This window comes from Schistocerca gregaria, chromosome 1 (genome assembly GCF_023897955.1).
Source record: "Schistocerca gregaria isolate iqSchGreg1 chromosome 1, iqSchGreg1.2, whole genome shotgun sequence".
Lineage (NCBI taxonomy): Eukaryota > Metazoa > Arthropoda > Insecta > Orthoptera > Acrididae > Schistocerca > Schistocerca gregaria.
Genome location: NC_064920.1, coordinates 870,256,596 through 870,278,393, shown reverse-complemented (window position 1 = coordinate 870,278,393; position 21,798 = coordinate 870,256,596). Strand labels below are relative to the sequence as shown.

At 38.9% G+C, this 21,798-nt stretch overlaps 1 protein-coding gene across 1 annotated transcript in view; it reads left to right on the top strand.

The window, feature by feature from the left end:
- LOC126273244 (venom carboxylesterase-6-like) overlaps positions 1 to 21,798 on the top strand; it is a 143,242-nt gene that overhangs the window by 100,482 nt on the left and 20,962 nt on the right. Inside the window, exon 7 of the mRNA XM_049976792.1 lies at positions 11,977 to 12,161. Coding sequence (XP_049832749.1) covers positions 11,977 to 12,161 — 185 coding nt within the window. The remainder of the gene's footprint in view (positions 1 to 11,976; positions 12,162 to 21,798) is intronic.

Sequence of the window (21,798 nt, the reverse complement as noted above, 5' to 3'; positions counted from 1 at the left end):
GTTGAACAGAATGGATAGTGTCTTGAAGGGAGGACATAAGATGAACATCAACAAAAGCAAAACGAGGATAATGGAATGTAGTTGAATTAAGTCGGGTGACATCGAGGATATTAGATTAGGAAATGAGACACTTAAAGTAGTAAAGGAGTTTTGCTGTTGGGGGAGCAACTGATGATGGTTGAAGTAGAGAGGATATAAAATGTAGACTGGCAATGGGAAGGAAACTGTTTCTGAAGAAGAGAAATTTGTTAACATCGAGTATTGATTTAAGTGTTAGGAAGTCGTTTCTAAAAGTATTTGTACGGAGTGTAGCCATGTATGGAAGTGAAACATGGACAATAAAAATTTAGACAAGAAGATATTAGAAGGTTTCGAAATGTGGTGCTACAGAAGAATGCTGAAGATTAGATGGGTACATCACATAACTAATGAGGAGGTGTTGAATAGGATTGGGGAGAAGAGAAGTTTGTGGCACAACTTGACCACAAGAAGGAATCGGTTGGTAGGACATGTTCTGAGGCATCAAGGGATCACCAATTTAGTATTAGAGGGCAGCGTGGAGGGTAAAAATCGTAGAGGGGGACCAAGAGATGAATACACCAAGCAGATTCAGAAGGATGTAGGTTGCAGTAGGTACTGGGAGATGAAGAAACTTGCACAAGATAGAGTAGCATGGAGAGCTGCATCAAACCAATCTCAGGACTGAAGACCACAACAACAACATTTACTTTGTCATAATGTAATCAAATAGGACTAGATTTTTGAGAAAAAGTCTGATAAATTTTTTGAAAAACATAAGTAACATTTTCTTCTGCTGCTGTCTGTCTAATGTGATTAAATTTTGAAAATATAATGTAACTGTACAGATAAAAAATCTACTCACTAAGTGGCAGTGGGAGGAAACTTATGTAAAGGTACTGAAATTTGCAAGCTTCCAGAGACAGTGGCTCCTTCTTTTGGTAGATGGTTTGAAGGCGAAGGAAAACAGTTGAAGGAAAAAGACTGGTGATGTTTAGGAAGATTGGTGAGGTTTGGAAAAGTTGGCCAGAAGCTCATGCCAGGTGAGATTTACCAGATGGTGAGTCTTCTTCTTTTTCTTGCTGCATGTATGAGGCATTTGCCTGTTAAGCAATCTTGGTTGAAATTACAGACCTTTCTTCCTTTTCCTCAGTCTTCCTAAAGTTTTTGCTGTGTGGGGTAGCCACACACTCTAAGGCACCTTGCCACAGTTCACGTGGCCTCCCCCATCCAAGATTCAAGTCCTCAGTCAGGTGCATATGTGTGTGTTGTCCTTAGTGTATATTAGTTTAAGTTAGATAAAGTAATGTATAAGCCTAGGGATTGATGACCTCAGCAGTTTGGTCCCATAGGAACTTACCACAAGTTCTTAAGTTTTTCTACCCATTGGCTAATAACTCATAATTACCGTATTACTCAAAAAATCTGCGCATGTTTTTTCGCAAATTTTAGTACGAAAAACTGGTGTGCACGGATTATTCGAAACATTGTTGGTACTGCTCCACCTGCAACAATACATCCCATTATGCTATTGTATTGTTGTGGCCTCAGTCTGCGATGCATCAGTAGCACATTAGGAGTGAAGTACTAATGTCTTCAAACTTGTTAATTATGGATAAAAGTTCTCGTTATCACTCATACACTGCTAAAGAAAAAGTGAAAATTATTGAAGAAGCTGAGAATATTGGAGAAAGTAAGACGTGAGTGAGAGTTGTATTCGCGACTGGTGAAAAAATAAAATGCAGCTTCAAGAAACTAATAGTGAGCACCGGGTATTTCGTGGCCAAAAAGGAAAGCATCCGTACCTCAAGAAAAGGCTCTGCAACTATGTAGATGAGAAGCGACAATAAGGATGCGCGGTGATGAGTGAAATGTGCCAACTTAAAGCATTGTGGTTAGCCAAAGAGCTAGGCATTACCAGTTTCAAAGCTAGCCAGGGCTGCCTATCAAGATTTTTCAACCAAAATGGTTTAGGATTCTGGAGGAAAATTACTATTGCTCAGCGGTTTCCAGGTGATTACGAGGAAAAAATAGTGAATTTTCATCATTATGTTATAAATCTGTGCCGTAAACAGTCCTATATTTTATCGCAAATTGGTAATGCGGATCAAATGCCAGTCTATTTTGAGATGCCGCTCGAAAACACAGTGAACATGAAAGGAGAATCCAGCATCATGAAATGAACTGGCAGCAGTGAGAAACAAAGATGTACAGTGATGTTGTGTGGAACTGGTGATGGACGAAAGCTACCACCTTACATGATATTTAAAAGGAAAACTAACGTCGTCCTGGTGCGTTACTGAATTTATGCAACATGTTGGTCCTGGACAGCTTCTGCAGACATACAACTAAGGAAATGCGAGACAAATTAGAAAAAGGGAAAATTGACTTGGTCATTATCCCTGGAGACCTAACATCCATCCTACAACCACTAGATGTGTGTATAAATCGGCCATTCAAAGCTGCACTTAAACAGCAATATATGCAATGGATGGCTGATGAAAACCGTAAGTTCACACCCAGTGGAAAAATCAAACAGCCGGATTTGTCCCAGATTTGTGAATGGGTGAAAAGTGCATGGGACTCCATTCCGCAATCACTGGTGGAAAAATCCTTCAAAAAATGTGGAATCACAAATCCACTGGATGGAACAGAGGACGATGCTCTATGGGAAGATGGTGAAGACGATAATGATTCTCCCGCTAGTGATGATGATGAAAGTGATAAATAGAGTGGTAAGAGAAGAAATGTACCGGTATTGACCAAAATATTTTATTGCACATACCGTATTAATGAATTCTTTAACAAGATAATTCACAGTTCCTTTTTTGCTACTGTAGGTATATGTAGAGTCCTGGCTGGTGGTGACAATGTTCCCCAGCCACCCGCCCATCTAATGGGCCAGCCGGACAGCTGCATACTGCTGGCCAGCTGCACACCGCTGAATCGGTTGCATTTTAACGATGTATCAACGTGTACAGCAGTGTTGCTTCAAACCAGTAGTTATTATACATACTTTTGACCATATCATAACATTGGATCAATTTTTTTCCTTTTTGTAAATAAAACAAATCAAAGCAATTTTTCTCTCTCTGTGGTTTTTTTTTTTTTTTTTTTTTTTTTTTTTTTTTTTTTTTTTTTTTGCCCCCTCAAAATTGGGCTGTGCGGATTATTTGAGGGTGTGGATTATTTGAGTATATATGGTAATTTTGGTTTTCTGTCATCCTGCATTCCTGTGATATGGTCCTTCCAGCTGCTTCTGTATTCCTTAATCTGCTCATTTATGTTTTTCATTCTTATTTCTCCTGATGTCAGGAATCTTCCTCCTATTGGATAGCATGTACCCAGCTGCTCTCCTTAGCAGTCACATTTTGATTCTTGTACTCTTTGTTCATTTCTTTTGTTACAGTTAGTAACTCATTTACATATCTCATGCTTGGCACTGACATTGTTTTGTAGAACTTGAATAGAGTTTGTTTTTCCTTACTATAGTTCTGATGGCTCTATAGATCGTTCTGTTGATGCAATTAAATGTTTGTACTTACTTTTGTATGTCCATTTCTGTCATCAAAGAGATGGGTAGCTCCTAAGAAGCTGAATGAGTTTACTCTTTTTGTTGTGGTTGGCAGGAGAGCAAACACCATGTTACCAAAGGTGGCCGAAGTGCACGCTTTTTAGCTCACGCAGGCTGGCGTGAGGTCTGGAACATGACAAGGGAATTAGAATTGAGAAAAAAGGACATAGCTGGTGGAATACTTAATTTTAATCCATTAATGATGAATGTCGCTCTTGACGTTACATATTTCACAATATCAATAGTACTGATAATGGCGCCTTGCTAGGTCGTAGCAAATAACGTAGTTGAAGGCTATGCTAACTTTCGTCTCGGCAAATGAGAGCATATTTTGTCAGTGAACCATCGCTAGCAAAGTCGGCTGTACAACTGGGGCGACTGCTAGGAAGTCTCTCTAGACCTGCCGTGTGGCGGCGCTCGGTTTGCAATCACTGATAGTGGCGACACACGGGTCCGACGTATACTACCGGACCATGGCAGATTTAAAGGCTACCACCTAGCAAGTGTGGTGTCTGGTGGTGACACCACACTTTTTATTTCCTGATCAGTGGGAACTGGCTTCTAGCCCATGAAAGCCACAAATATTGTTTCCTTTGAAGATACTGATAGAGTAAATAACTTAGCTGATGTGGATAAAATATGAGGAACTGTCCAGAGTGTGTTCTATCAACAGTCCTAGTGAAGATAACTGTGATGAAAAGTGGGGAAGGATGCATGACAACTCCTGGAGACATGGATTCATAGCTATAGCAAAGGCAACCTTCTTAGGGAGACAACCCTAAGAGAGGATCAGATAGGTCACAGTATCTAGAGATGGCAGCCAACCACACAGTTTACCTTACAGAACCTATAATATGGCCAGCAAACAAGTTATTACTGAGACTCTTAGATGATACCATCATATAAATATAAGTGGTATTTAATAATTTTGTTTAACATTATTGCTTGATGGTGAGCATCAGTAGATTTAAATACATCACAGATAATGTAATGTAAATGATAATGTATCAGTATTTGATTAGTTAAGTCAATATTTCATTGTTTTTATTAGAATGCTAGCAAATGCGGCAATGCTTTGCAATTGGTAAATTCGAAGGAGAATTGTATTTACATCCTAACCTCATTCTCCCCTCTCTGTCTGTCAACCATCTCCTCCTCCTCCTCCTCCTCTTCTCTTTATCCATCTCCCCCCCCCCCCCCCCCCCAACCAAAAAAAAAATCTCTCTACAATTCCCTCTCATCTCTCTGTCCATCTCATCCTTCACCTCCTCTCTCTCTCAATTTCGTCTGTCCAGCTCCCCCCCCTCTCTCTCTCTCTCTGTCTCTCTCTCTCTCTCTCTCTCTCTCTCTCTCTCTCTCTCTCTCTCTCTCTCTCTCTCTCTCTCTCTGACCTTGAGCATTGTTTATTGTTATTGCAAACAAAACCAAGATTGGGAAATGAAGTCACTTAAAACAAATGGATAAATTAGTTATACAGGAGAAACCTCTGCAGCTACTGGATCTGTGATGATAGTAGCTTCAGTTACATTATTTCTCTTAGTTTTAATGGATGGCCAGGGTAGGGAAGTTTCAGATGATTCAGATCCCATAGTAGCAGTCTAATCGTAAGTCAGTAAGCCATTAACACAATTTTCCTCTTTCCTCTTAAAACTGAGTTCAAGGAAGGAAACAAAACAGCACACTGCTGTGCTTACAATTTCTCTTTAAAATTAGATGCAAGGAAAAAGAAAATATGTGGAAGAAACAATTTGTCTAATGGTTTAAATGTCATGATATCTTAAGTTATAACTGACTATGAGGAAGAAAACAAAACTGCACATTTCCACAGCACAGCATTTTCTCTCAGTGTTAAGATAAAATCTGTACATTATATATATATATATATATATATATATATATATATATATATATATATATAGGGAGGGGGAGAGAGAGAGAGAGAGAGAGAGAGAGAGAGAGAGACAGAGAGTCCCTGTCCATCTGAATGTTACTAGAATAATTAGTTTTTGAAGAAAAATTTGCATTCGCAGACTTCGCAGTATGATTCCTCACATACTAGCAGTAAAAAAATGTCCCTCACAAAATTTCATCCTGCCCATATTTCCAGCAGTAAATAGACATTAAAGGCTGGCAATCTGGCAACATTGTTATCACAAGTATACTCACTACTTCTGTCAGCACATAAGAATACTGCTGTGCAGTTGGTGCAGTGGACAGCATTTTGGGTTAGCATGCAGGAGGCTAAGAGTTTGAGTCTCAGTTACACTTATTTGTTTTTATTTGCCAGTTTCATTCTGTCATATAATACTGTAGTATACGTCATTTCTGAAGCCTCTCGTATCCAACATGTACAGTTGAAACAAATCTGTCTTAGAACAGATTATCTAAAAAAACAATATCAATTTTTGGATGTTGAAGAGGATTGCATGTTTAAATAACTTAACATCCACTAGACATTTATACTACACTCAGTATGTCGGTTCAAATGTACACACTAGCAACCAGTGACAATAATAATTTCCATATCAATGCCCACTGACATTTATAAAAGAATACATTGACCTCAGAGCAGGTGCTCAAAAGTGACCCCTGCATGTCCAAACATTTTGTGACCCTCTGGATCACACAGCTCCAGACTCTTCACAACATGGTTGCATCTACAGATACAAGAGCAGCATGAACACACGCTGTCAGTTCTTTCACATGTGTCAGTGGAGTAGAATACACATTCTCCTTCAAGTGTCTCCACAGGAATAAATCCAGGTTATTTAGGTCAGATGTACACAGAGGCCACATAACTGGACCTCCCAAACTGAGCCATCTCCGTCGAAATTTTCTGTCTAAATAGCATCGCACATTAATTCTGAAATGAGGAGGTGCACCATCATGTTGGAACTGTAACCTCTGCTAAGCATGAAGTGGAACATTTTCCAGTGTTTCAGGCAAATAATTTGACAGGAATGCATGATACGTTCATGTAGTCAACGGGTCAGGCAACAGGTAGGAACCCAAACTCCTGTCTCCCAGTATTCTGGCCCAGACACTGATGCCAAAAAGAACTTCATATCAACAGGCTTGGGTGATGTATAGATTAACATCAGACCAATGGTGGACATTGTGTATTTTGAAGGAACCCTCATGAGTGAATACTGCTTTATCTGACCATATCACAGTGTTTATGAAGTTGTCATTGGTTTCCTGTTGTTGTTGGAATTGTTCACAGGTGTTGTGTTAAAGAGTAATGATAGGGGTGCAGCCCATGCTCTTGCAGCACATCAGCGACTGTGCATTGTGAGACAAACAGTTGCCTTGCTACTCTACATGTACTTCACTGGGTCCTTGGTTTATGATCTCCAGAATAGCTTCTCAGTAGCTGGAGTGTGGCAAGGTCATGGATGACCTCTATCACACAATGGTGGGAGAGAAGTTGTTCCTGAAGGTGAAACTCCAGATGACAAAACATATTTTTATCAGGATTATGTTGATCAAGATACCTAACAGCACTCTCATGAGTGACAACATCAGCCTGGTTATCAGCTGCACCAAGGATTAGAAGCATATCCATGTATTGTTTGTTTATGGCATTATCTCTGCCATGTGGGTTTGACTAACGCAAGAAGAAAATACTATGTGTGTATGAATGTACATGGAGTCTGTCATAGACAGTTTACTCTGGTAGCAGCTAGTCCCTGTATGGCAGTGGTCTGTTCCACCCAGTGTGCATCACCTCTCTTATAGCTTTTGTTCTGCATGATTTATCCCAACACTGCTAATTCTGAAATGTTTGTTTTTGAAGCACACTGCTTCCCTAATGACAATGGACACAATGTTTCCACATCTCCATCATTTATAACAATAATAATATAACAGCATTTGGAATACAGTACTGGCCATTAAAATTGCTATACCATGAAGAAGACATGTGACAGATGCTAAATTTAACTGACAGAAAGAAGATGCTGTGATATGCAAATGATTAACTTTTCAGAGCATTCACACAAGGTTGGCGCCAGTGGCGACACCTACAACGTGCTGACATGAGGAAAGTTTCCAACCAATTTCTCATACACAAACAGCAGTTGACCGGCGTTGCCTAGTGAAACATTGTTGTGATGCCTCATGTAAGGAGAAGAAATGTGTACCATCACATTTCCGACTTTGATAAAGGTCAGATTGTAGCCTATCGCAATCGCGGTTTATTGTATCGTGACATTGCTGCTCATGTGACTGTTAACAGAATATGGATCGGTGGGTCCAAGAGGGTAATACAGAATACCCTGCTGGATCCCAAAGGCCTCATATCACTAGCAGTCAAGATGACAGGCATCTTATCTGCATTGATGTAATGGATTGTGCAGACACATCTCAATCCATGAGTCAACAGATGGGGACTTTTGCAAGACAACAAAAATCTGCACGAACAGTTCAACAAAGTATGCAGTAGCATGGACTATCAGCTCAGAGGCCATGGCTGCAGTTACCCTTGATGCTGCATCACAGACAGGGGTGCCTGAGATGGTGTACTCAATGACGAACCTGGGAGCACGAATGACAAAACCTCATTTTTTCGGATGCATCGAGGTTCTGTTTGCAGCATCATGATGGTCGCATTCGTGTTTGACGACATCGCAGTGAACACACATTAGAAGTGTGTATTCATCATCTCCATACTGGTGTATCACCCAGCGTGATAGTATGTGGTGCCATAGGTTACACGTCTCGGTCACCTCTTGTTCACATTGATGGCACTTTGAACAGTGGATTTTACATTTCAGATGTGTTATGACCTGTGGCTCTACCCTTCATTCAATCCCTGTGAAACCCTACATTTCAGCAGGATAATGCATGACCACATGTTGCAGGTCCTGTACTGGCCTTTCTAGATACAGAAAATGTTTGACTGCTGCCCTGGCCAGCATATTCTCCAGATCTCTCACTAATTGGAAACGTCTGGTCAATGGTGGCCAAGCAACTAGCTTCTCACAATATGCCAGTCACTACTCTTGATGAACTGTGCTATCGTGTTGAAGCTGCATGGGCAGCTGTACCTGTACACGCCATCCGAGCTCTGTTTGACTCAATACCCAGGCGTATCAAGGCCATTATTATGGACTGAGGTGCTTGTTCTGGGTACTGATTTCTCAGGATCTATGCACCCAAATTGCATGAAAATGTAATCACATGTCATTTCTAGTATAATATACTTGTCCAATGAATACCATTTATCATCTGCATTTCCTATTGGAGTAGCAGTTTTAAAGGCCAATAGCGTACATGGAGATAATTACTGAAGAGCATGCACTTATCAGACTCGCTGTTGAAAGGCATAGTTAGTGGTTCCATGGTGATAATCCATACAAATGGTAACCGAGTTTTGACATTATTTGCAAAGTAAATTGCTAGCCCTAATGATGACATTAGGCTACAATGAAATGTAAGGTAAGGTAAGGTAAGGTAAGAATAACAGTTGGACTAATCAATGTGGCCAATGGGGGGAAGGATACATAGAAAACAGGTTTGGAATCTAGTAGATGTAGGGGAGTAAAATTGTTCACATCCACAACAGGCAAAAGACTGTTTTGAAAGATGACCAATCAGATACTACCTTCATAAATAGATTGTACTTCCATTTCTGTGTTTGTAGTACATAATCACAAATGTTTGTAGAAAACACACTGTAAATACTGTACGGCAATTAAAACACTAGATATCATACCATGCATATTACATGTTGTAAATGAAAACAAATACGCCTCGACCAAGAATTGAACCCTTGACCTCCTGCAGGCTAACCCATAACACTATCCGCTGCACCAACTGCACAGTGCTTCTCCTATATGCTGACAGAGGTAGTTGACATACATGTGATAACAATGTTGCCAGACTGGCAATCTTTAATATTCGTTTACTGCCAAAAATGTTCGCAGGATGAAATTTTGTGACAGACATTTTTGTATAGGTAGTATGTGTGGAATTGTGCTGTAAAGTCCAACTGTACAAATTCTTCTTCATCCTATATAATGTAACTGGACAGATAAAAAATCTGCTCACTGAGTGGCACTAGGTGGCAGAAGAACACACATATAAAAGGTATTAAAGTTTGTAAGCTTTTGGAGGCAGTGGCTCCTTCTTCTGGCAGAAGGGTTGAAGCAGAAGAAATATGGGTGAAGGAAAGGGAATGATTAGGTTTAGGAAAAGGGGTAGAGTGGGGGGGGGGGGGGGGTGAAAAATAGACACACGATAGATAAAAGGGAGTGAATAAATGAATAGTTGCTGTGAAGTAATGCTGAGACTGAATAAATTAAACAAATTAAGGCTGGGGGGGGGGGGGGGGTGGAAACAACCACAGACATGAAACTGGTGTCCACGAGAAGAACCCATATTGCACACATGGTGAAACAGGCACTGAGGTCATGACTGTCATGTTGTAGAGCATGCTCTGCAACAGGATACTTTGTGTTGTGCATATACCCCTTCTGCCTACGCCCATACATCCTAACTGATAACATTGTACATGCTGATGTAAAAGGCTGAACAATGTTCACATAACAGCTAATATAAGACATGCATTGTTTCACAGGTGGCTCTCCATTTGATAGGATATGTTTTGCTATTTACAGGGTTGGAATAGGTGGTGATAGGAGGATGCATAGGGCATGTCTTAAAGCAGGGATAGAGACTTATCCTATACAACCTCCTACCACCACCTATACCAGCACTGTAATTGGAAAAAAAGCATGTGCTATCAAAGGGAGAGCCACCTGTTTAACAAACCTACAACAATAAAAAAATTTAAAAGAAGCCTACAGCAATAATCACTCAAACATTTATATCATATAAAAGTTTGAAGTAAATTGTCACAAACTTTTCAATGTTTTTGGTAATGTCATTCAACTACAACTTGTCTTCATATAGATGTATAGATTTTGTGTATATTTTTATATACTGTATGTATTTAAAAATATATAGTCTATGTGTGCCTGAACATTTATTACATTATCATGTATGGACTTGAAGTAAATTGGACTAGAACTTTCTAAGATGTTTGCTAACTAAACCTTTCCTTTAGTAAAAATTTGAAGTAAATTGTTAAAGAACTTTTCAAGATTTTTGGTAGAAATGTTGAACTACAACTTGTTTTTATATAAACAAACCAAATCTGACGTACGTAACTTTCTCAAACATCTTGGGAAAATATGACATTGAGGAAACTGCATGACAGTTAATTAGGAACATTCCATCACACTTCTTATAAATAATGAGAAATTTTAACCAGTTGAAAGTAATCCATGTGTTAACAATGCACCATATTTATCGGTTGTCAGAGTTCCAAATATTCCTTGAAATTTTGGGTGAAATGCCAGATTTCAATAATTCACTGCCATGATATTTTAGTGCACATTCTTCTGGCCATCTTTAGGTGTACAGTGGCAAAAGTATGCTGAATTCTCCTATTTAAAACTGTGTTTGCCCTCATAGCAATGTGCTGACAAGTAGCTGACACACACAAGATCTAGCAGCACATGTGCAGTGACAGCTGAGGAAGACGTGCATGTGCCAGTGAGGCTTTAAATGGATAGCTCAGCATGTTCTGCCAGTATACAACTGAAAAAGACTCTGCACAAAATATTGTGTCTGTAAGTTATGGACACCTGGCAGAAAATTTCATGGAACTATCTGCATGCCAGGAAAGTTTTAATTTCACTCATTACAACTGCTTAACCATCTGTAGAACATTTTCGGTATATCCCAGGTTTAGAATGTGGTTACAACCTAGCATCTAACTGATATGTTGATAGAAAGTATTCAGCACCAGGATATAAATTTTTGTGTTTGTAAACACATCACTCAAGAAGCTTCATATAATGACCATGATAACCAATAATTTTTTTCAGAAACTATGCTTGAAATTAGAGATCCATAAACTGATACATCGATAGAGATCTCCACCTCTGTATATTAGTTAAAAAATAAATGATTTACATTAGTAAAACCTGACATTGTCAGGAAGGAGATGATGATCTTAATATAGTTTATTAAACAAACTTTTTAAAACAAAAACATTTTAATGCCAAACAACAATATTCTTATTCAGCTGAATTGGAACAGGAAAATTGCTGTCTAGGCATTGAAACTTTTTGCTTTACAACTTTTTGTTTAATTAATGCTTTACAATGGGGGATATGAAGGAGGAAATTTGTCACACTCTTCATGTCATTCAGTCACTTCTGGCTGAGATTGCTGTGTAGAAATTCAAAAATATGGTTTGTCTATCATAATAATTATACATTTTTTATAATCTGTATTTTAATAAGACAACTATAAAGTTACTGAACTGTTTCAATAATTTCACATGAATTAAAAGATATATTTTCTATTTACAGATTTTGTAACTAATGAAGATCTTATGGAAGAGCTCAACAAGCATTTTGTGGAGCTTTCACCTTTTCTTCTGGACTACAATTATACAGCACCACAGATGTTACACCAAAAAATTGGAAGAGAAGTGCTACAGTTCTATGTTGGTGAACAGCCCTTATCAACAAATACTGCTGATGAGATAGTACAGGTCACATAGACAATTTATTTAAAAAACCTACAGAAACATCTCATTAAGATTTTGAAAGATTCACTAATGTTCTATATTTTGCTCTTTGTGTATGTGATTGTTTACAGGCTCCTGTCAAACATGTCTCTTCTGTTTGAAGTTGCTTCTAACTTAATTCTCAGGTAAATTATGTTCAGTGAGAGCTGTTGAGTTCATGAGGCAGTTGGTGTACAACTGTGTAGAATTCACTTAAGAGTCATCATTTGTGAATATTTCAATCTTGATTTTCTGTTAGATAGTTCTGATTGAGGACACTGATAATTGTTATTACCATGCTGTGATTTGACTCCCACGGTAAAGTTCCCAATAATCATTGACGGTTAGTTACTTGTCAGTGTACCGAGCGAGGTGGCGCAGTGGTTAGCACACTGGACTCGCATTCGGGAGGATGATGGTTCAATCCTGTCTCTGGCCATCCTGATTTAGTTTTTCTGTGATTTCCCTAAATTTTTTCAGGCCAATGCCGGGATGGTTCCTTTGAAAAGGGCACAGCCGATTTCCTTCCCAATCCTTCCCTAACCCGAGCTTGCGCTCCGTCTCTAATGACCTCGTTGTCGACGGGACGTTAAACACTAACCACCACCACTACCACTTGTCAGTGTACCTAATGGCATACAGGTACTTACTGATATACCAGTTCAGAGGTAGTCAGGCAAGCAGTTACTTAATTTTTATAATGATACTAGGTGTTGTATGAGTGATTTAGGCTGTACAGTACTGCCCTGCAGGATTTAGTTTATTCATAAACTTGCTCAAATTCAGTATCTAATGACCTATTTAAGTCTGTACCTGAACAAGAAAGCTTCATTAAAAGCTCCTTTTTCTGCTTGTGCCATAGTTTACTCTACTTATTCAGTGTACTTACTTAAAGGAAGTTTGAGTAAAAGTGCCATCTGTCACATTTTCTTTAATGTTTTATTAAATTACATGATGCATACACAATATTTGTTAGATGATTTTCAACTGAAGATGGGCCCACAATGTCTGAAATACATTGTGCAATTTAAAAAAAAAAATACAGAAAGATACTGGGACTGAAGGTGTTCTTATTCAAAGTTGTTCTGGCACACACAAAAAAAGAAAAAAAAAGCTCATTAGCTTTCTGAATAAATCCTTTGTTGAGCTATAGCACAAACACACACACACACACACACACACACACACACATGCACCACTGTGCCTCTGCATTGTGTCAGCCGCTTGTGTGTCCAGCTGGCACAATGAATGGGCACTGGTGTGTGTGCATTTGTACTCTTATTCAACAAAGACTTTATTCTGAAAGCTAGCAAATTTTCTTCCTCTTTTGTCAGTCCGTCAATAGTAGACTGCTGCATTTATTGCCTTGTAGGCATCATTTGGCCAGTGGGAGCATTGCTAAAGTTTAATCTATGAGTGGTGTTTATGTTTCTTTAACAGTAAAAATAAATACTTCCATTCCTTTAAGTAATAACTTTTTTCGTATTCTCGTAATTTTTACTGAATCATCATGTGTGTAATAGATGAGAAGTCTCCAACACCTGAAAATTAAGGCACCTTTCACAACACATATATTCACATTTCTTAATACAAATCTAAGTTTGGTGGTTTTAAAATCTCTACATAAAAATTATTTTGATTCAGTTGTTTCCAGTAAATGATTTTCAGTAGTTTGCAAATATATTGTCTGGATGCATGATGATGTTGTGGGAACCCAGCTGACTTGTTGTCTTTTTAGTTTCACAATTACTGCAATTCTTTTCTGGATAAAGAAATGCTTTCTATTATTTAATTATAAATAAACTTCCTAAAAACTTTCCTCATTCACAGCTGTTTGGCTTCAGTTTTTTGTAATACACAAGAAAGTTGCTCAAGGTACAGAGTGATTCCTGTGCACTAACAGCTGCATATTGTCTGCATCTGCTTGCTTAATATTTACCAATTTACACATATAATGTCATAGGGTTAGATTGTTCAGGATGCAGTAAAAATGGAAGCCTATTTACATTGAATATATCATCCTCTATTTGCTGCGGGGATTAATGTTAAATTACAAAACTAACAACCAATGGTTAGGGGTTTAGTGCCCAGTTGCCCCACCTTTTTAATTGCTTTTTTCACTTCTGACAAATCTTTGTGCAGGCAAAAGTTCAAAGTTGTGGTGTTGTTTGGATCTATGTTAAGTTACATGTCTTCTATAATTGGATGAGTACGTTGCAATGTAGGTCAGAGGAACGCTGTTGTGTACCAATAAGCATCAGCAAAGAGGGAAAGGAGGGGGGGGGGCAAGACACCCACCGGTTTCCTTCTGTATTCTTGTTGGGTGAACACGTTTTATTCACTGCAGAATTCTGACACCTTCCTACAAATAAATTGTTTGGAAATACTGTGGCTTTATCCATGACCATACAGTCATTCATGGGAAATTAAGCTACTTCCTTAACATAGTGAAACAGGAAGGGAAGATTAGAGCCCTTAAGGCTGAAGTGGATAGTGCTAGGGAGGAACTGATGAGGTTAAGGGGGGAGAAGTGTGAAGACAAGTGGGAAATGGCAGCAAGGAACAGGGCCCACAGAAAAAGAACAGTATCTGACAGTTTCATCATCGAAACAGACAGTAAATTTGCCTTGCTACCTCAATCAACTAAGGAAGAGTCTCAAGTAGATTTAAGCAAAGTCAGCACTCAACAGACTTTCACGAGGAATCCAACTGTTTCAAAAAAGTAGGAAGTAGGAGGAATGTTCTGCTGTTAGGTATTAGCTATGGAAGAAGTGTGGGCCAGACCTTGCAGGAAAAATTAAGTGACAGGTACCAGTATTTTCAAGCCCAGTGCATGTGTTAGCCAAGTGATAAAGAATGTAGGATCATTGTGCAAGGGTTTTACATGTAGCAGTAGGGGGTGGTGTGGGAAACAGTATTGATAGGGATGAGGGCTACAACATTGAGTGTGACATGGTAAAAATAGCATCTTCAATGAACCACACAAATGTTGGCTTGGTTCCTGCCTTCATGTGGTATGATTGGCCCCAATTGAACAGCTCTGTCAGGAGGGTCAATATGGAGCTAGATCACCTGCTTCAGGCTGCTACTTTGTCACGTGTATGTTTGATTCCTGTATTGTATTAGTAGGTGGGACTTCACAAGACATGGCCTGCATCTCAATAGGAAAGTAAAGGGTAAACTGACTGGGTTGATAGCAAAATCTTCGGGGGGGGGGGGGGGGGGGGGCACTGAAACTCATGGGAGTTAGGAGTTTAGGCTAAGATCAGTGCCCAGTCATCCAACAGTAATTGAAATTAAGATTAATGAGAAGCTCAGAGAGGCAGTGCTAGAGATGTTAAAACATCACAAGATTCTCATAACAGTACAGTGGAAAATAATGTTATTATATTGGATCAGGGGATTAGGAGCTTTTTGTTTGTTTAGGAGTTTTAGAAACTGAGGGTGGAACAGATGTACTATGCCTGTCTGAACATCATATAATCACAGGTATGGAAATGGTAAACGTAGGTGGATATCAGCTTTCAGCACATGTAAGTAGCGGCTCTGCGGAGAGAAAAGGAGTTGCCATATGTGTTAAAATCTGTCATAGTGTGAAAATTATGGAAACTAAAAAATTTTGTGTAGAGCAACATACAGAAGCATGTGCATGTGAGCTTAAACTGAATAATGGCACTTTTATAATTGTAGCTGTGTATAGGTCCCAATTGGGAAATTTTCAACTATTTTTGAAAAATTAGGATTCTTTGCTGTGCTATCTGTCAGACAGAGGGAAGCAAATTATTGCTTCTGGGGATTTAAATGTACATTTATGAAAGAGTCCTATAGAAAGCTTTTCATAGACCCAAGATAAATTTAATCAAATGAAGACTTTTCCTGTTAAGAATGGTCTCTCTGATCATGATGCACAGCTAGTTACAGTATATGACATAGCTCTGTTCAGTAATGCAAAACAGTCCTCCAAAACTATGTGTTCTATTAATCATTGAACAACTGAAAATTTTAGGGAAAGTTTGCAACAGGTAGACTGGGATAAGGTGTACAGGGAACCTAATGCTAATTTAAAATTTAACCTATTTCATGATACCTTTGTGAATATATTTGAAAACAGTTTCCCTATGAAAACAGTGAAATGTAATTGTAAGAAACCATATAAAATGCCATGGCTAACTAAAAGGATAAAAATATCTTGTAAACAGAAAATGGAACTGTATCTTATAGCTAGGAGGAGTAATGATTGCAAAACAGTGAATTATTATAAAAGCAAATGCACTGTATTAAGAAAAGGTTTTAAAAAGTTCCGAAGAATGTGCATTGTGTCTGAGATTAGCACTTCTGGTAATGAAATTAAAACAATTTGGAATATTGTTAGAAGGGAATCAGGGGAATCAAGAACACAGGAAGACTGAATTTCTATCAAACTCAGTGAAAAGTTTCAGAATCATGAAAAGGAAAGCTGCTACTCACCAGAGATGCTGAGTCACAGATATGCACAACAAAGAGACTCTCACAACTAAAGCTTTCTGACATCAAGGCCTCTGTCAACAATAGATGACAGACACACACACACACACACACACACACACACACACACACACACACACACACACACACACACACGTGCGCGCGCGAGCGCATACGCAACTCCCACACATGACTGCATCTCAGGCAGGTAAAACCACACTGCCAATGAAAAGTTTGTTAACAAGAAGTCAGAAGTATAAAACATTTTTAATAATCATTTTTAAGTGCTGTAGAGAAAAAAGGGATCCAGCTATTCATTGGAAATTATAAGGCTGTATATGGAAGAGATAATACCTATGCAATGTGATAAAACTAAAATTCAACCCACCTCTCCTACTGAAATGAGGAAAATAATAAATTCACTCAAAAGTAAAGGCTCACATGGAATTGACGGCATTTTCAACAGAATACTAAAGGCTTGTGCCCAACAAATAAGTAGGATTCTCAGCCACATATGTAGTATCTCACTGAAAGAGGGCTTTTTTTTTTAGATAGACTGAAATGCACTATTCTTTCGCTGATCAAATATTAAATGCATTGAATAACCAAACATCATCCATTGGGGCATTTTGTGGTCTCTCAAAGGCTTTTGATTGTGCGCATCATGAAATTCTTTTAGGTAGGCTTAAGTATTGTGATATGAGTGGGACAGTGCACAAATAGTTTAATTCGTATTTAACTGGAAGAATGTAGAAGGTTAAAATTAAAGGTACAGATAGTCTGCAAAAAACAGGAAAGTCCTCAAACTGGGTAGGTATCAAGAATGGTGTCCTACAGGGTTCAGTCTTGGGTCCCTTTTTGTTCTTACTTTTCATGAAGACGCTGAGCTAGCTCTTTTTGCTGATGATACAAGACCAGTAATCACAACCAACAAGCAACAATCATCTGAGGAAATTGAAAATAATATCTTTCAGAAAATTATTAAGTGGTTCTCTGTAAATGGACTCTTACTAAATTTGAAGAAAACAGAGTTTATACAATTCTGTACATATATAATGTAACACCATTGATAAATATAGACTATAAACAGAAGTCTGTTGCTAAGGCAGAATATTCAAAATTTCTGGGTGTGTGCACTGATGAGAAATTGAACTGGGAGAAACACATCTATGATCTGCTGAAATGGTTAGTTTCAGCTACTTACACTATTAGGGTTATTGCAAATTTTGGTGATAAACATATTAGTAGATGAATCTAGTATGCCTATTTTCATTTACTGCTTTCCTGTGGCATCATATTTTGGGACAATTCATCATTAAGTGAAAAAGTACTCATTGCACAAAAGTGTGTAGTCAGGATAATAGCTGGAGCCCACCCACAATCACCTTGCAGACGTTTATTTAAGGAATTCAGGATATTCACACTACCTTTGCAATACTTATACTGACTTACATAATTTATTATCAATATCCCATACCAATTAAAAATAGCAGAATAATGCATAGCCACAACACTAGAAGAAAAGATGATCTTCACTATTCTGGATTAAATCCACTTTTGCACAGAATTATACTGCCACAAAAATCTGTGGTCATTTGCTAAATAGCATTAAAAATCTGAAGCAAGCCAACTAACATTTAAAAGCAAATTACAAGAATTTCTGAGTGACAACTCCTTCTACTCAACAAATGAATTTTTAGATATGAAGTAGTAATTGTTGTTGTTGTTGTTGTTGTGGTCTTCAGTCCTGAGACTGGTTTGATGCAGCTCTCCATGCTACTCTGTACTATGCAAGCTTCTTCATCTCCTAGTACCAACTGCAGCCTACATCCTTCTGAATCTGCTTAGTGTATTCATCTCTTGGTCTCCCTCTACAATTTTTACCCTCCACACTGCCCTCCAGTACTAAATTGGTGATCCCTTGATGCCTCAGAACATGTCCTACAAACCAATCCCTTCTTCTAGTCAAGTTGTACGACAAACTCCTCTCCTCCCCAATTCTATTCAATACCTCCTCATTAGTTATGTGGTCTACCCATCTAATCTTCAGCATTCTTCTGGAGCAGCACATTTCGCAAGCTTCTATTCTCTTCTTGTCTAAACTATTAATCGTCCATGTTTCACTTCCATACATGGTTACACTCCATACAAATACTTTCAGAAACAACTTCCTGACACTTAAAACAATACTTGATGTTAACAAATTTCTTTTCTTCAGAAAAGCATTCCTTGTCATTGCCAATCTACATTTTATATTGTCTCTACTTCGACCATCATCAGTTATTTTGCTCACTCCTTTACTACTTTAAGTGTCTCATTTTCTAATGTAATTCCCTCAGCATCACCCAACTTAATTAAACTGCATTCCATTATCCTCGTTTTGCTTTTGTTGATGTTCATCTTATACCCTCCTTTCAAGACATTGTCCATTCTGTTCAACTGCTCTTGCAAGTTCTTTGCTGTCTCTGACAGAATTACAATGTCATCGGCAAACCTCAAAGCTTTTTTTATTTCTTCTCCAGGGATTTTAATGCCTACTCCAAACTTTTCTTTTGTTTCCTTTACTGCTTGCTCAATATACAGATTGAACAGCATTGGAGAGAGGCTATAACCCTGTCTCACTCCCTTTCCAACCACTGCTTCCCTTTCATGTCCCTAGACTCTTATAACTGCCATCTGGTTTCTGTACAAATTGGAAATAGCCTTTCGCTCCCTGTATTTTACCCCTGCCACCTTCAGAATTGTTAAAAAAATTAATTATTTTGTGTAAAGGATACTTATTTTAAAGTGATGCATGCCACGTCATTACGAAATGTCATACTCATGATCTATGGAACCAGGATTAATGTACATATGTGTGTACATGCTTGTGGTTTCTACACTGTGAACTTGTGTGAAACATCTTTTCTCCATAACTTCCTCAAATCTGCCCTTCTCCATATGCAGGAAAATGATAGGTCCAACATTCTGGTATGCAGGAACAAATTGACAAAACCCATATCATTGTGAAATGATTTATGGTGAACAAATATTCTTAATTCTTGAGTTGTATGTTTCGTGTACACTCACCAACTCCCTCACCATTATAACATAATCATAACTGTAGTACACCTGGCCAACATTCACCCTTAATTTCCACAAGGACATCCCTTCCCTCCAGTGTACAACTTTGTTACAGCCATAGTTTACCTTTTTTCCATACATATTACAGACATCAAAGTTGAATAGTAGTAATATCTGAGAGTCAGCAGGCGCATCTTCTCTGGTGTTTCAGCAGATTTTTGTGATTTAGTTTTTGTTATGCATAGCTGGTGTCAGCCCAAACAAATACTGCTCATAACATTTTTCATGCAATGGCCAGTGTTTACAGAAAGCATCAGTTTGTTACCCATTACAAATGAAATTATTTTTGAAGCAGGATCTTTACATGCCCATTTGATAGAGTGGTCCCAAATTAGTATAGTGGATATTGGGTTTATTGATATTTATTAACAGGGATGGAAAAACATGAGAAATAACCAGTACTCTGGCAGTGACTGAACACCACTATTGCGGGGCAGTAGCAGACTGCGCAGGCCAGGGTGGTGCCATTACTACTGGAGTACTGGTTATTAAAAATCACTTTGTTGTAAAAGGGAACAAACCAATGCTTTCCATCAGCACTGGGAATTGCATGAAAGATGTGATGAGCAGTATTTGTTTGGGGTGACTACAGCTATACATTGCAGAAACGAAACTCTATATAAGGTCAAATTGCTACTCACCACACAAAAGAGGCTGCTAGACCACTCAACTGCTGAAAATATCATTCTACATGATGTGCTTCACTTTAAAGGCTACTTTATATTCCACACAATCTGGATTCTCCCTATCAACACATGCTTTTCCGAAATCCACAGGTGGGAATGCTCCCTACAATATGTCCTTCATTTCCATACCTCCCCTACCCTCAACCTTGGCTAGTCACTGTCCTCTACTTGCCTTTCTCCTCTTCTGCTCCAACTCTAGGACTACACATGCCTTTTATCCTACCAACACACTTATATAGCCCTTAACCTTCTCTGCTTTCACACTGTCATCTCTCCGTTCCACATTCCTCTGGCCTCTGCCCACCATACCCTCCCAATGTTGCACCTAGCAGACCTACCTTGTCCCTGTCACCTCCTTGAAAACTACCAAAGCAACACTAATATCTTCCCCTATCCATAGCTTGCTATCCCTTCCCCTCTTCTCCTCATGCCTCTTCTCTATCCCAACAACACACCTCTGCTAGATAGCTGCTCATGTTGTAGTCAGGCCATAGTGCTTGTATGAATATTTGTGTGTTTTCTACTTTGGAGGAAAGGTTTTGTTTGCAAGCTTAGATATCTTTAACATTCTTCTTCATTGTGCTTGTCTGTGATTCAATGCCTCCTTGAAATGGTCCTTCCTTCCCCCATTGTTGTTATTCCATTCCAGACTTTCCATTATTTTAATCCTCAGTTTTGCCCTTGTATGTGTTCCAGTGCTGATAGGCTTGAAGTCAGCTGTTTGTGTGCCAAACTTAGTTGAGATCGATCCAGGGGTTTGAGAGGAGGTCCCAGAGATATATACATATAAACATATGTACATGCACCCTGCTTTATATATATCTCTTCTGCTTCCTCCGTCTGTTCATATTCTCCATTCCCCTTCGCTATCACTCTCCACTCTCCTTCTCCTCCTCCTCTTCCTTTTCCACTTATCCACCAGCCCTCTACAACTTCCACTCATCTCCTGCATTCCTCCCACCTCCCTCCTCTCTCTATCCATTCCTCCTCCTCTCTATCTCTGTACATCAACTCTTCCCCCTCTCTCCATCCATCCCCTCCTTGCCCCTCTCTCTGTTCAATTCCTCTGCCACCTCAGTCTGTCTATCTAATCCTTCTCCACACTCTCTCTGCCCCTCTCCTCCTCCACACTCTCTCTATCCATTTCCTCTTGCCTGCTCTGTCAAAATTATCCCCCCCCCCTCTCCATTTCCTCCTGCCTCTCTCCGTGTCCACTCCCTCTTCTCTCCCTCTCCCCTATCCATCTCCTCCTGACACTCTCTCCCAACCCATTCCCTACTGCCTCCTCTCTTTATCCATCTTAACTTTCCTTCAGCTATGTCCAGCCAAATGTATAGCCACTGAGACAG